This window comes from Bufo gargarizans, chromosome 2, assembly GCF_014858855.1.
Source record: "Bufo gargarizans isolate SCDJY-AF-19 chromosome 2, ASM1485885v1, whole genome shotgun sequence".
NCBI lineage: Eukaryota > Metazoa > Chordata > Amphibia > Anura > Bufonidae > Bufo > Bufo gargarizans.
Genome location: NC_058081.1, coordinates 384,206,541 through 384,222,060, shown reverse-complemented (window position 1 = coordinate 384,222,060; position 15,520 = coordinate 384,206,541). Strand labels below are relative to the sequence as shown.

The following is a 15,520-nucleotide window of genomic DNA, read 5'->3' as shown; positions in this document are numbered from 1 at the left end:
AAACATAATCTTATCAGGAAATTTACTGATAAAGGACACAAAGTTTGGTATTCAATGTCAGGCCTTGCTGAATTGTGCAGATTCTTCGTTAGATGTAATAAATCAGGAAGAGCCGCATAGTTTATTACTATTATGTAAAGCAATAATAAGATCCCTGCCAACAGCAACAATTCCTATCTGCCAGTATCTAGCAAGGTGCCCTACTGCTAGAAGAGCGGCATGAACCAAGCAATTATAGCTTGCTGCTTTTTATAAGTGCATTGAAGATATTCAGGAGATACTCAGGAGGTAATCTGGAGGTGGATATGATCTAAACAAGTAAGATTTGTTTGTTTATAATCGTTCCCCTCTTTAAAATGGTAGACCTGGTTCTGTGCAGGAATTGTTGTGCTTTTATTTCAGGTTCCACTCTTTAGAGGTTTGGATGCTGTCTGATCTGTAGACAGCTCTCCATAATGAAGCAGGAAATAACCTTTTTGAAATCTGAGATTTGTAAATTAGCCGTTAAACAAACTCAGGCTGAGAACGTTGCAATGCCACTGCCACAGAGGCCCCCTAGAAATGGAAGATGGGTTACTGCAGGTTCTGGTAGACTGAGAGTTGTTGATAGAAGACATGTCCCACAGTCTGTGGCTCTCCATAATTCATTTGCAGCACTTACAGAGTGCAAGAGCAACATGGAGGATGACTCAAGCACAGTGTGTGAGAAACAATCATCTCCCATGCCTAATGTATGCATAGAAACATAGAATGTGTCTGCAGATAAGAACCATTTGGCCCATCTAGTCTGCCCAATATACTAAATACTATGGATAGCCCCTGGCCCTATCTTATATGAAGGATGGCCTTATGCCTATCCTATGCATGCTTAAACTCCTTCACTGTATTTGCAGATACCACTTCTGCAGGAAGGCTATTCCATGCATCCACTATTCTCTCAGTAAAGTAATACTTCCTGATATTACTTTTAAACCTTTGCCCCTCTAATTTAAAACTATGTCCTCTTGTAGCCATTTTTCTTCTTTTAAATATTCTTTCCTCCTTTACCTTGTTGATTCCCTTTATGTATTTAAAAGTTTCTATCATATCCCCTCTGTCTCGTCTTTCTTCCATGCTATACATGTTAAGGTCCTTTAATCTTTCCTGGTAAGTTTTATCCTGCAATCCATGTACTAGTTTAGGCAGAAACAAAGGAAAACGGAGCTCATGATACCAAAAAAATAATGTATAATTTATTGAAACATGATAAAATGACATAGGTAAAAGACATGAATAAATGATGCCATAGACAAGATTAGAAGCGGAGGACAGAAAAAAGAAGAGACGCCACCCTGGTCACTCTGGCACACGGCTCCTATCTTTGGTGAGTTCCTGTCTCCTGCTGTTTCCCTCTGGTCATTGCTATTACCGTTATCCCCTATCTTTGTTTCATTGGTCTGCAGCACAACGCTTAATTGCACTGGCTGCCTGCACACCAATGACTAGATTCCATGATACATACAGAGGTGTTTTAGCGCTAGACAGGTGGCTCACCAGGTACTGTATATCATTTGCATACCGTACATGACCTTGAGCATTGACTCCTTATTTGATGTTCATGTACCTTATATATATATTTTTTTTGTACCATATATTTTGGATCCGTGTGTTTTTGCCCCCAGGGTGGCGTCTCTTCTTTTTTCTGTCCTCCGCTTCTAATCTTGTCTATGGCATCATTTATTCATGTCTTTTACCTATGTCATTTTATCATGTTTCAATAAATTATACATTATTTTTTTGGTATCATGAGCTCCGTTTTCCTTTGTTTCTGCCTATAGCTCGGGAGCTTTTTTGCCGAGTTTCATTTTTTGAGTGTCCCTATCGGGGGTATACTGGATGAACACTGTGTTCTTGCCTCTCCCCTTTTTCTTAGGGACACCCTGGGTTTACCCCTTGTTTCTTCATGTACTAGTTTAGTAGCTCTTCTCTGAACTCTCTCCAAAGTATCAATATCCTTCTGGAGATATGGTCTCCAGTACTGCGCACAATACTCCAAATGTGGTCTCACTAGTACTCTGTAGAACGGCATGAGAACCTCCCTCTTTCTACTAGTAATACCTCTCCCTATACACCCAAGCCATCTGCTAGCATTTCCTGCTGCTCTATAACATTGTCTGCCTACCTTTAAGTCTTCTGAAATAATGAGCCCTAAATCCCTTTCCTCAGATACTGAGGTTAGGACTGTATCACTGATTTTATATTCTGCTCTTGGGTTTTTACGCCCTAGGTGCAATATCTTGCACTTATCAACATTAAATTTAAGTTGCCAGATTTCAAAAATGAGAAGGTAAGGACTGATAGTAAGCAGCTGTTGGTGGGCGATTCCATAAGAGGTGTGAAGTTTGAGGAAAATGGTGTTGTGAGATGTCTCCCTGGTGCTACCACTAGCAGGGATAGACGACGGATCAGTAATATTGTTAGGCAAGCAAAGCAGTAAAGGGAGGTGGATGTTATTGTCCATCTTGGGACAAATGATCTGGCTTGCAATGAGATTTCAAAGGTGAAGGAAGCTTTTCACACACTTGGAAATGATATACGGAAGGTTGCATCAACTGTTTCATTTTCTGCAGTTATGCCTATGCATAACCTTCAGCATGACAGGAAGATGCGCATTAAAGAATTCAATGTATGGCTTGGTGAACCGTGTCTGAACCAAGGGTTTGGCTTTGTGTCTCATGTTAGCTCTCGTTGGAATGGAAAAGAACTGTACAAGAAAGATGGTTTGCATCTTTCTCTCAAGGGAACGAATGTCCTCAGTGAACAGTTCCAAGTATTTGCTAAGGAGCATTTAGACTAGGAAAGGGGGGCAAAAGAGTGATAATCCAGCAGTCCGGCTGCCCCCCGGAACAATGCCAGAAGATGCCAGTAGCACAAAGGTTAAGAAATGACAAGATCAGATTCTTGTCTACAAATGCTCGAAGTTTAGGGAATAAGATCAATGAACTTGAGGCCATAATGGCATCTGAGAATATAGATTTAGTGGCTGTTGCTGAGATGGGGTTTAATGGGAGTAATGACTGGGATATAACAATACCAGGGTTCTCTCTATACAGGAAAGACAGAGAAGGCAAGAAGGGGAGGGGTGGCCCTGTATGTGAAAGATGGCATGGAATCTAATTTGATACAAGTTAGTGAGACCAATTTAGAGTCAGTTTGGGTTACCTTGATGCTTGATAATCATAAGGTAACTCGTGTAGGTGTAATGTATAGACCACCTAGCCAAGTCAAAGAATAAGATGATCTACTAGTTGAGGAAATAGCTAAAATGACATTGAAAAGGGAAGTTATCATTATGGGAGACTTTAATCTTCGTGACGTAAACTGGAAAACCGAAATAGCTAGTTCTGCCAGGAGTACAGATATTCTAAATTCCCTACTGGGATTATCTCTACAGCAAGTAGTTGAGGAGCCAACCCGGAAGGAGGCCATTTTATATATAGTATTCACAAATCGGAATTTGGATTCTGATATTACTGTAGGGGAAAGCTTGGGATCTAGTGATCACCAGTCAGTGTGGTTTACTATAAGTACAGTGACCAAGTCACACCACACAAAAACAAAAGTAAATTTTTTTTTGAAAAACTTACTTTTCTAAAATTTGATTAGTTGTATACGAGTCCCTATCAGATTGGAACAGTTTCAATGGAGTCCAGGAGAAATGGGACTACTTAAAAGTTGCACTATTGAAGGCAACAGAAAGGCTTGTCAATAAACGCAAAAAAAGGAAGAGACCACTGTGCTACTCAGCAGAAGTGGCCAAAATCATTAAAAACAAAAAGATAGCATTTAGTAATTATAAAAAATAGGATGACAGGCAAATTTATAAGATTAGGCAGAGAGAGGCCAAACAAGTTATAAGAACTTCTAAAGAACAGGCAGAAGAGAATCTAGCTCAGTCAGTGAAAAAAGGCGATAAGACATTCTTCAGATACATAAATGCAAAAAGGAACGAAAGCAAGGGATTACCTAATTAAAAACAAAAGAAGGAAGGTATATGGAAGAAGATAAAAAACTAGCTGACTGCCTCAATGAATACTTCTGTTCAGTTTTTGCAAAGGACCTCAGTTAGGAAAGAAGACTAATGAATCTTTTGATGCATGTGTCTTTACAAAGGAAGAGGTTCTAAGTCAGCTGTCTAAAATTAATACAAATAAGTCACAGGGGCCTGATGGGATACACCCATAGCTATTAAAAGAGCTCAGCGGCGAACTAGCAAAACCATTAACTGGCAACAGGAGTCGTCCCAGAATATTGGAAATTGGCAAATGTTGTGCCCATTCACAAGAAAGGTAGTAGAGAGTGACAATCAATAGTGGGGAAATTAATGGAAACCATACTTAAGGAGAGGATTGTGAAACATCTAAAATCCCATGGATTGAAAGATGAAAAACAGCATGGGTTTACTTCAGAGAGATCATGTCAAACTAATCTTATAGATTTTTTTTTTTATTGGGTGACTAAAATAATAGATGGCAGAGGTGCAGTAGACGCTTATCTGGACTTTAGTAAGGCTTTTGATACTGTTCCACATAGAAGGCTTATCAATAAATTGCAGTCTTTGTGCGTGGACTCCCATATTGTTGAATGGATTAGGCAGTGGCTGAGGGACAGACAACAGAGGGTTGTAGTCAATGGAGTATATTCAGACCATGGTCTTGTTACCAGTGGGGTACCTCAGGGATCTGCTCTGGGACCCATATTGTTTAATATCTTTATCAGTGAAATTGCAGAAGGCCTCGATGGTAAGGTGTGTCTTTTTGCTGATGACACAAAGAATTGTAACATGGTTGATGTTCCTGGAGGGATACACCAAATGGAAAAGGATTTAGGAAAACTAGAGGAATGGTCAAAAATATGGCAACTAAAATTTAATGTTGATAAGTGCAAGATAATGATCCTGGGGCGTAGAAACCCAAGAGTAGAATATAAAATCAGTGATACAGACCTAACCTCAGTATCTGAGGAAAGGGATTTAGGGGTCATTATTTCAGAAGACTTAAAGGTAGGCAGACTCCGTGAAGATATAAGTGAGGGACATGAACATGTGGAGTCACTGTGGGTAGAGATACATGGCGCTAAAAACAATAATAAATTACTAATAGGAGTTTACTATAAACCACCTAACATACCAGAGTCCACAGAAAATCTACTACTAAACGAGATAGACGAGGCGGCAAATCATAACCAGGTGGTTATTATGGGGGACTTCAACTACCCAGATATAGACTGGGAAACTGAAACTTGTATATCTCATAAAGGAAACAGGTTCTTGGCAATAACCAAAGACAATTACCTCTCCCAACTGGTTCAGGACCCGACTAGAGGGACGGCCATACTGGACTTAGTATTAACCAATAGGCCTGACAGAACAACAGATGTGCAGGTTGGGGGACACCTGGGAAATAGTGACCACAAAGTAATAACCTTCCAATTATCATTCAAGAGAGCGTTTCTACAGGGAGGAACAAAAATACCAAACATCAAAAAAGCTAAATTTAGCTAACTAAATGGGATAAAGTCCTCACAAATAAAAATACAGCCACAAAATGGGATATCTTTAAAAGCATCCTAAAATCTCATTGTGAGAGGTACATACCGTATGGGAATAAAAGGTTAAGGAACAAAAAGAAACCAATGTGGATAAACAGAACTGTAAAGAAAGCAATAAATGACAAAAAGAAAGCATATAAAACACTAAAACAGGAAGGTAGCACAGAAGCACTGAAAAACTATAAGGAAAAAAATAGAACATGTAAAAAACAAATAAAAGCGGCCAAACTAGAGACTGAGAGATTAATTGCCAAAGAGAGTAAAACTAACCCTAAAATGTTCTTCAATTATATAAATGTTAAAAAGTATAAAATTTAGCAAAATGGAGTGGCTCTACTACTCCGTAGGATGGAGAGGTGCTCAATATCTAGGTGTGAACTCCAACCACCAGAAAGTAAAGAATTTTAAATAATATTGGAGATATGGCACTCAATATCTGGGAATTTGCTCAAACAAGTCGCTTTATTGATGCAATAAAATAATTAAAATGTCATACAAAGTACGTAATTTGTACAGAAATTAAATAACATAATGATAAAAAGTCACAATTGACAATCTAAAAAATCACTTATAGTGTATATATAAACACACATCAGACAGCAAATGGGTACTTGTCTGTAATCTGATTGAATGGATCCAGAAAGTTAAATTCTCAACACTAGAGCACTGGATGTGTTATTGCTCAGTAGTTTTCAAATGAGAAATTAATCGAATGTCACCATTAATTCGGTATAAAATAATCGCCGATTATCATTATTGTGGTGCAGTCGCAGGATTTTCGGATTTAATAGTAGAAGTTATTCCGAATATGCATATATCACAGTTCATGGAACTTATCGGATTAAAGTTCAGAAGTTGTTAGCTCTAGCTGGCGTCCCACCTTTTTTCAAGCTATTTAAATCCCTTACCTCCACTTCTCAATACGGTTTGTTCAGTCACCGTTTCCTCAGCGTCCCAAATATTCGATTTCTCCTTGCTTGTAAATCAGAGTGTATCACTCTGAGGAGTTTTCGAGCTTGATGTAGGACGAGTTGATCACTTAGGAGGTTATTGGTAAGGGAGGTGTAGCTGTAGATCTCCTTGCGTACGCCAAAAAATGGTGGTAATGTGGGGTCCAGGTTCCTCCCATGAGAGATAGATCATACCAGTGTATTACTGTATTGCGGCGGCAGCAGGGAGCGCACGGCGTCATAGCAACCAGTGACACCGTGCGCTCCTGCTCTCAGGAGGGATCCAGGCCGCGGTTCCACGGCTGTGAAACACGGCCGTGTGCATGGGGCCTATCACTGACATGGAAAAGGATCTAGGAATTTTAATAAACAGCAAACTAAGCTGCAAAAACCAGTGTCAGGCAGCTGCTGCCAATAAGATAATGGGTTGCATCAGAAGGGGCATAGATTCCCGTGATAAGAACATAGTCCTACCACTTTACAAAATCGCTAGTCAGACCACACATGGAGTACTGTGTACAGTTCTGGGCTCCTGTAAACAAGTCAGACATAGCAGAGCTGGAGAAGGTCCAGAGGAGGGAATCTAAAGTAATAACTGGAATGGGGCAACTACAGTACCCTGAAAGATTATTAAAATTAGGGCTATTCACTTTAGAAAAAAGACGACTGAGGGGAGAGCTAATTAATATGTATAAATATATCAGGGGTCAGTACAGAGATCTATCCCATCAGCTATTTATCCCCATGACTGTGACGAGGGGACATCCTCTGCGTCTGGAGGAAAGAAGGTTTGTATACAAACATAGAAAAGGATTCTTTACTGTAAGAGCAGTGAGACTATGGAACTCTCTGCCTGAGGAGGTGGTGGTGGTAAGTACAATAAAGGAATTCAAGAGGGGCCTGGACGTATTTCTGGAGCTTAATAATATTACAGGCTATAGCTACTAGAGAGGGGTCGTTGATCCAGGGAGTTATTCTGATTGGAGTCGGGAAGGAATTTTTTATTCCCCTAAAGTGGGGAAAATTGGCTTCTACCTCACATTTTTTTATTTATTTTTTTGCCTTCCTCTGGATCAACTTGCAGAATAACAGGCCGAACTGGATGAACAAATGTCTTTTTTCGGCCTTATGTACTATGTTACTATATGTACAGCATAATTGGTTCAGTTACAAGGCCCTCGGCCCACCATTTGTATCATCTATATTAGGCCTCTTTCACACGACCGTATGTATTTTGCTGACCATTTTTTATAGATCCAATTTTCTTTTTTTTGTTTCAGTTGTGTTTCCGTTATGTATTTTTGCAAAAAGATCTCCGTATGGTTTCCGTATGCAATCCTTTTTTTGCGGATCGCAAATGGAAACATAAAATTTGTAATCATTACTGTAATGTTTGTAAACAGTAAACACATGGGCAAAGTGGGCATGGATCCGCAAAATACAGATGACATGCAGATGTGTTCCGTGTGTATTCCGTATTTTTTGCGGACCCATTGAAATGAATGGAGCGACGGAATGTTATTTGCGGACAATAATAGGACAAGTTCTATCTTTTAGCGGAACGGATATATGGAAATACGGTAATGGAATGCTCGCGGAGTATATTCCATTTTTTTGGCAGAACCTGTGAAATGAATGGTTCGCAAACGGAAACCACAAAAACGCTGTATTATTGACTACATTGGTCCTTATTAGTATGGATCATTTGTAAGGTTTCAGAAACTTCGAACCCTTTGCAGGAATACAGAGCCTTGCCTTTGTTCTCTCATGTCCTATTGCTAAGTTGTCTCCAAGTTTCATTGCAGGTAGACCCATATAAACAGAACTATTATTAAAGCCAATTGTATATTATGCCATATACAGATAAGGCTACTTTCACACTTGCGTTCAGAGCGGATCCGTCTGGGATCTGCACAGACGGATCCGCTCATATAATGCAGACGATTGGATCCGTTCAGAACGGATCTGTCTGCATTATATTTAAAAAAAAATTCTAAGTGTGAAAGTAGCTCGGACGGATCCGTCCAGACTTTACATTGAAAGTCAATGGGGGACGGATCCGTTTGAAAATTGAGCCATAGTGTGTCAACTTCAAACAGATCCGTCCCCATTAACTTACCTTGTAAGTCTGGACAGATCCGTTTGCCTCTGCACGGCCAGGCGGACACCCGAACGCTGCAAGCCGCGTTTAGGTGTCCGCCTGCTGAGCGGAGCGGAGGCCAAACGCTGCCAGACTGATGCATTCTGAGCGGATCCGCATCCACTCAGAATGCATTAGGGCAGGACGGGGCCGCTTGTGAGAGCCTTCAAACGGAACTCACAAGCGGAGCCCCGAACGCTAATGTGAAAGTAACCTAATATGTTCCCTTTTCAGCGTCCAGGTGATCAAATGCTGATTAATTTCACTCGGCACAAGGACAAATTCATATTGTTTTCAGTTGGATCATAAAACGATTAATCAGGCCAGTAAAGGAGCCCACTGTACATTCTAGAAAGTATGAGCGCACAAGCAGAGCTTCCCCATGTCAGGTCTGATGAAGCAATGTAACCTCAAATATGCTCTTATGCAATACAGTCATCTGCTGTGTCTCCACATCTGTACAAATATGGAGCGACATCTCCTATGAAAACTAGTCCACAGCAGCAGATTTCATTGCATGTTTTAAAATGAAGTGACCCGCACTAATTTTATTGAATTAGTCTTGTATTCATATTGTATTATTTGTATTAATATTGTGATATTGTATTCATATGTTTTAATCATTTAGTAATGTACTAATTTATAAGCACTGCCCAATTAAAGCTTAACCCCCTTCATGAAAATATATTTTCAGGTTTTTCCATCTTATTTTTTAATGCTTGCTTTCCCAGAGCCATAACTTTTTATTGTTCCATTCAGAATCTCGTATGAGGGCATGTGTTATGCTGGACAAGTTGTACTTTTGAATGGCACCATTTCATGTTGCATACAACTGAGAGGAAAGCTAAAAAAAAATGTCCAAATGAGATGGAATTGAAAAAGAATAAATAAAAAAAGGCAATTCTGCCATAGTTTTATGGGTTTTATTTTTGACCTGTTACCTTTATTTTTTGGGTCAGTACATTTACAGTGATACCACATTTATATAGCTTTTCTTGTGTTTTGATGCTTTAAAAAAAACTATAAAATTTGAAAAAACTTTTAATCACAATATTTTGAGCCCCATCATTTTTTAAAATATATATAGAGGACCTTTCACCGATTATGACACTGTGAACTAAGAATACAGACATGTAGAGCGGCGCCCGGGGATCTCCCTGCTCTTACTATTATCCCCTGGCGCCGCTCCGTTCTCCTGCTAGGCCCTCCGGTATCTCCGGTCACAAAGTTATGGTAGGCGGAGTCTGCCCTTGTTCTTCTGTAGCGCTGGCCAATCGCATTGCAGAGCTCACAGCCTGGGAGAAAATAACCTCCCAGGCTGTGAGCTCTGCGCTGCGATTGGCCAGGGCTAGAGCAGAACAAGGGCAGACTCCGCCTACTATAACTTAGCGACTGAAATCTCTGCCTACTATAACTTAGTGGCCGGAGATACCGGAGGGCATAGCGGGAGAATGGAGCGGCGCCCTGGGATAATAATAATCGGTGAAAGGTCCTCTCTAAGTCTGCAGGTCAGTGTGAGGGTTCTTTTTTTGTGAGTAGATCTGTAGCTTCTATTGATGTTTTTGGGGAGGTATAGCAAAAAAAAAAAAAAAAAAAGAGAAATCAGCCATAGCACCCTGCAGCTATGATGCTCTTGAGTGGATATTATGTTTAACTTTAAATACCAACATTCGCATAAATTTACAGCAGGTGGTCAGGAGAGGGTTAAAAATACCCTCCCATCCACCGAAAATCTGCCACCAAAACAGAGTTTGTGAGCTATCCTATTAGTGATCAGACTGAGTGCTCAAAAATCTTTCTGTACTAGCATTAAAAGTCCAGTGCCACTGTTCAATTGCAGCTCCACAGTCCTCTCCCACCATGTTCTAATCTCTGTATTCCGTGCAGAGAGGGAAAGGTGAATCATCAGTGCTTATCTTCCTAATAAGAGACTAAACTGAAACCTATAGAGGAGAGTTACCTGCCAGACATTAACTTATTCGCTGTCCTGGACCATTAGGAGTGCAGCTGTTAATATTATCCCTGCTCTAGACCAGGGATGGGCAAACTGTGGCTCTTCACCTGATGTAAAACTACAAATCCCATCATGCCCTGCTCGTTAGACCACCAAGGATGCTTGCATTAACAGATACATTTATTGCATACATTAAAGGGAATCTGTCATTAGGTTAGCCAAGCTATTCTATCTGAGGGCATAATAAAGTATTGACAGACACCCTGAATATAGTGTAATTTGCAAATATTAAGGCTGGAGCTACACAGCAACTTTAGACATGACGCACTTGCTTGCGGATGCTTGCGATTTTCACGCAACCCTATTCACTTCTATGGGGCCTGCGTTGCGTGGATTATCGCACCGCAACGCACAAAGAGGAGCATGCTGCGATTTTCACGCAGCGCATAAGTGATGCGTGAAAATCACCGCTCATGTGAACAGCCCCATAGAAATGAATGGGTCAGGATTCAGTGCGGGTGCAATGCGTTCAACTCACGCATCGCACCCGCGCGGAATACTCGCTCGTATGAAAGGGGCCTAAAGATCACAGTGTAGCAGTGCAGCATCTCAATTAGTGAAAATTATTCCACAGTCGTAACAAATCTAAACCTGCTGGGATTTTGGAGACTGTTGCATCAAGGTAGCAGCAGTGTGACCCATCCACTTTCACTATTTCAAATACTCCAGTGCAACACTGATCTTGTCTGAAAAAAGACATCTGTCCATCCAGTCCAGGCTATTATCCTGCAAATGAATCCAGAGGAATGCAAAAAAAAAAACTGTGAGGTAGAAGTCAACCTTCCTCATTTTAGGGGAAAAACTCCTTCCCAACTACATTCAGGCAATTGGAATAACTCCCTGCATCAACAACCTCTCCAGAAATCTAATAACTGTAGCCTCTAATATTACATTCCAGAAATACATCCAGGCCCCTCTTGGACTCCAGTCTCACTGCTCTTACCATAAAGAATCCTCTTCTATAATTGTGTAGAAACCTTCTTTCTTCTAGTTTTAGTGGATGTCGCCTTCCCGCAGTCACAGTCCCAGTCCTGGGGATAAATAGATGATGGGACTGTACTGACCCCTGATATATTTATACATAGTAATTAGATCTCCTCTCAGTCATCATTTTTTCTAAACTGAATAACCCTAATTTTGATTTTTATGGCTACTGTAGTCCACCCTTTCCAGGTATTACTTTAGTTCCCCTCCTCTGGACCCTCTCCAGCTCTGCTATGTCTGGCTTGTTCACAGGATCCCAGAACTGTACACAGTACTCCATGTGTGGTCTGACTAGTGAAGTGGCAGGAGTATGTTCCCATATGCACTCCATAATCTTTTTGGCCTTGGCAGCAGCTGCCTGACACTGTTTTTTTACAGATTAGTTTGCTGTTCACTAAAATTCCTAGGTCCTTTTCCATGTCCTTGTTACCGAGTGTTTTACCATTTAGTATGTATGGGTGACTTGCATTATTCCTTCCCATGTGCATAACCTTACATTTGTCAGGGTTAAACCTCATCTGCCACTTATTTGCCCAAGCCTCCAATCTATCCGGAGCCCTCTGCAGTAGTATACTGTCCTCTTCCATGTTATTTACTTTACACAGTTTAGTGTAATCTTCAAAATTGATATTTTGCTGCGCAACCCCTAGTGATATGTTTTGCATCCAAAGTTTTTGTGTATTGCCAGCCTTAATTATTATAATTTATGTTATAATCAGGATTTCTGTCACTACCTAGTGTTGCCCTAAGGTTGGATAGCGGTGATAGATCCCCCTTAAGGCATTAGGCGGTCTAAGGCACTGAAGGAGTTAAATCCCCTTCCCTGCTGATCTAGGGTAGTAAAGTTGTAAATGCAAGTTTCTCTGGTGGTCTAAGGTAATGTTCATGCCAACATCCATGGTAAGCTAGGGTAGTGAGAGGTCTATGATAATATATCTGGGTTTAGGGCAGTGAAGGCATTAATATCTGCATCTGTTGTGGTCCAGGGCAGGAATAGGATGAGCCCCAGCCTAAATCCTTTCTACAGTATATGTGGATAATAAAAAAAAAAAGACACAGGAATTCTTTGCCTGTATCTATTGTGTTTTCATACATCTCACTAAATGATACAGGCAAGGAAAGCTGATCTATGACAGAAGATGTCCAGATTTCTGTCAGAAGCTCAGTGTACACTTTTAAGAAGTAGTTTCAGATCTATCTGACTTGTTGATGTGCTGCCATGTTATAGTAATCTCAGCCTGTTTGTGGTTTAGGCAGGACTCTGTACACAGATCTGATATTCAATTTTTATACTTGGCAGGTGAAAAGCTAGAAAGACCAGCCAGCTCCAGGAATGTCAAGTCTCCTGTGTCTAAGCTGAGCAGTCCACTGACTGGCTTACAGATGCTCCCAGAGTGTACCAGATGTGGGAACGGGATTGTGTAAGTAACAAAAATAATCTTAAAATACAGAATTTTTCCCTACTATACAGATTCTTTGTAGAATTTGCTGGGTCGTTGGTGCAAATAAAGATCAATGCAGTTGTATGTATGTACCACAGGCCAACATGTGAAGAACCTTTCACTTGTTTGAGAATTTGAGACATACAGTAGGTATCAGTTTTTTGCATTTGCTTCATACACGGTTATATTTATACATATGCCCCGAGATAAAAAATAAATAAAAAATATAAAAATCTTTGAGCTCATTATATAAATTTTTCTGAAATGTATGATGACCGAAAACATGCAACAGCAGGGGAACCTACTTAGACTTTTACCAATGCGACCTTTTGTTAAGCAGTAAGATAGTTTCTCACTTTTTGGGGTTACACTTTCATGGTTTTCCACTGACACATTCATGTTTGTATGGTTCTATGGTGAGTAATTGTATTTTCTCTCTCATCATACAGCGGTATTATAGTCAAGGCTCGAGACAAGCTCTATCATCCAGAATGCTTCATGTGTGATGATTGTGGCCTGAACTTGAAACAGAGAGGCTATTTCTTTATTGAAGAGCACCTGTACTGCGAAACTCATGCCAAGGAGAGAGTCAAGCCTCCAGAGGGATATGATGTTGTGGCTGTTTATCCCAATGCCAAAGTTGAACTCGTCTAACCATTGAAACAATCTTGCTGAAGAAGTCTACAGTCTTCACAGAGCAATACTCCCAGATCCCTTCCAACAAGAAATAATGGTTTCATATTCCCTTGACAAGACATCTCCATGCTAACATTGTATCCAAGAAAACAATGCAGAACCACAATGAAAAGATTCAGAATATACATTTACTTCCTGAATGAATTAATTAATTAATTAATACGCAGTCTACATGTGTGCAGTCTACAGTTTTTCTTCTTTTAGCACCAACAGAGTTCGCTGTAAATACTAAATAAAATTGTTCTTAGTTTTTAAAATTGTTTTTAGTATTTTCAAGCAGTGTATTTTTTGTATCTGATAATCCCCAAAAGTCATATGTTAACAGGTTACTACGTTTAGTCTATGTATACCTGTTTATATATATAGCTTTCCCTTCGGGACATCCTGTTGCAGTGTGTGCAGATCTTCTCCATGCCATATTCTGTATCATGGCACTTTGGGGCTCTTCACTTCATGCTAAAGCCCTTTATTCAGCATTTTGCAGGGGGACTATATCTCCTATGCGCCAAAAAAGTGACGTTTAAAAGTCACATCTGCAACTTTTTAACTGCCACTTTTTAACAAATTGTTACACCTGCCACTTTTCGTCATCCTCAACACTTTTCTGAAAGTGGGAGTGGCGAGCTGCCCTGACAAGTTTATCTTCATTTAGTAGTATTGTAGTCTACCATGCTATTGTGTCCCGCAAAGACGCGCAGAAATAGAAGCAAGTAGAAGTCCAAAGTTTAATCCCTTCACGCATTTGGACCTAACTGTACGTCCAAACTGCAAGTGACAGTGCATTTGGACATACAGTCAAGTCCAAACTGCTTACCGGAAATTTGGCAAAAGAAAATTACATAGTTGACGCAGAGTTGGGTTTTAATCTATAAAGGGCATAAATCACCTAACAATCCAATTTGTGCTTTAAAACATCCAGTGTGTGTATATACGATCAGGTATGATGTTGTATCGATCAGGTAGTGTAAGGGTTACACCCGCTTCACAGACATTGACAGACCAAACTCCCCTTTTAATGCACCGCAAACAGTCCATTTGCCCAACCGCAAACTCCCCATTTGCACAAGGTTGGATACCAAGCTAGCCATGTCCCGTTGATGTCATTGAATGTTTCTTCCTCCACCCAGGCACGTACAACACCAAGGGTCCCCGAAAGGTGAATTGAATAGATTTTTCGAACAGGGAGATGGTTATGATATGATATGAGTGTTATTTTCTGAAGTTCTCTTCTCATCCGTTTAATCCCTGGATCTCAGATACACAGACAACCAAATAAACAAGTATCTAGGCGAGATGCTGGGGAAAGGTCACCTCCTAGCAAATCCCTGACTTCTCTCCCTACGATGCTAAGCCCACATTCAGACCTTGAAGGTAGGAATAATGTGTCCTCGTGCCTGGACTGCAAGTACCCTAGAATCCCTGAGATGGTGAAAGGGGAGAAGGGGCAGAAGACACACAAACAGCCTAGACCGCAAATAACAGAAACAGAAACCAAACTTATCTGAGCTGGAACAGAAAATCCTTCCTTCCTTCCTTCCTTGAATCCAAGGCCAGACTGAATTCTATAACCCGCACGGCCCTCTGGGAGTGAAAGCAATTTAAGCCAATGACCCGCACCTGAAGGAAGGCGGTTCCAGCACGATTCCAAAACAAATTATCAGACACGTGCTGCCAATCTGACAGACCTCCGCAGACCGTCCAAACA

At 40.5% G+C, this 15,520-nt stretch overlaps 1 protein-coding gene across 3 annotated transcripts in view; it reads left to right on the top strand.

Moving 5' to 3' along the window:
* PDLIM4 (PDZ and LIM domain 4) overlaps window positions 1-14,753 on the top strand; it is a 409,933-nt gene extending 395,180 nt beyond the window's left edge. For all 3 annotated transcript variants that reach the window (XM_044277674.1, XM_044277675.1, XM_044277676.1), the window contains 2 exons: window positions 12,978-13,098; window positions 13,569-14,753. In XM_044277674.1, the coding sequence (XP_044133609.1) occupies window positions 12,978-13,098; window positions 13,569-13,773 (326 nt within the window). In that variant the 3' untranslated portion in view covers window positions 13,774-14,753. The remainder of the gene's footprint in view (window positions 1-12,977; window positions 13,099-13,568) is intronic.
* The last annotated feature ends 767 nt before the right edge of the window (window positions 14,754-15,520 follow it).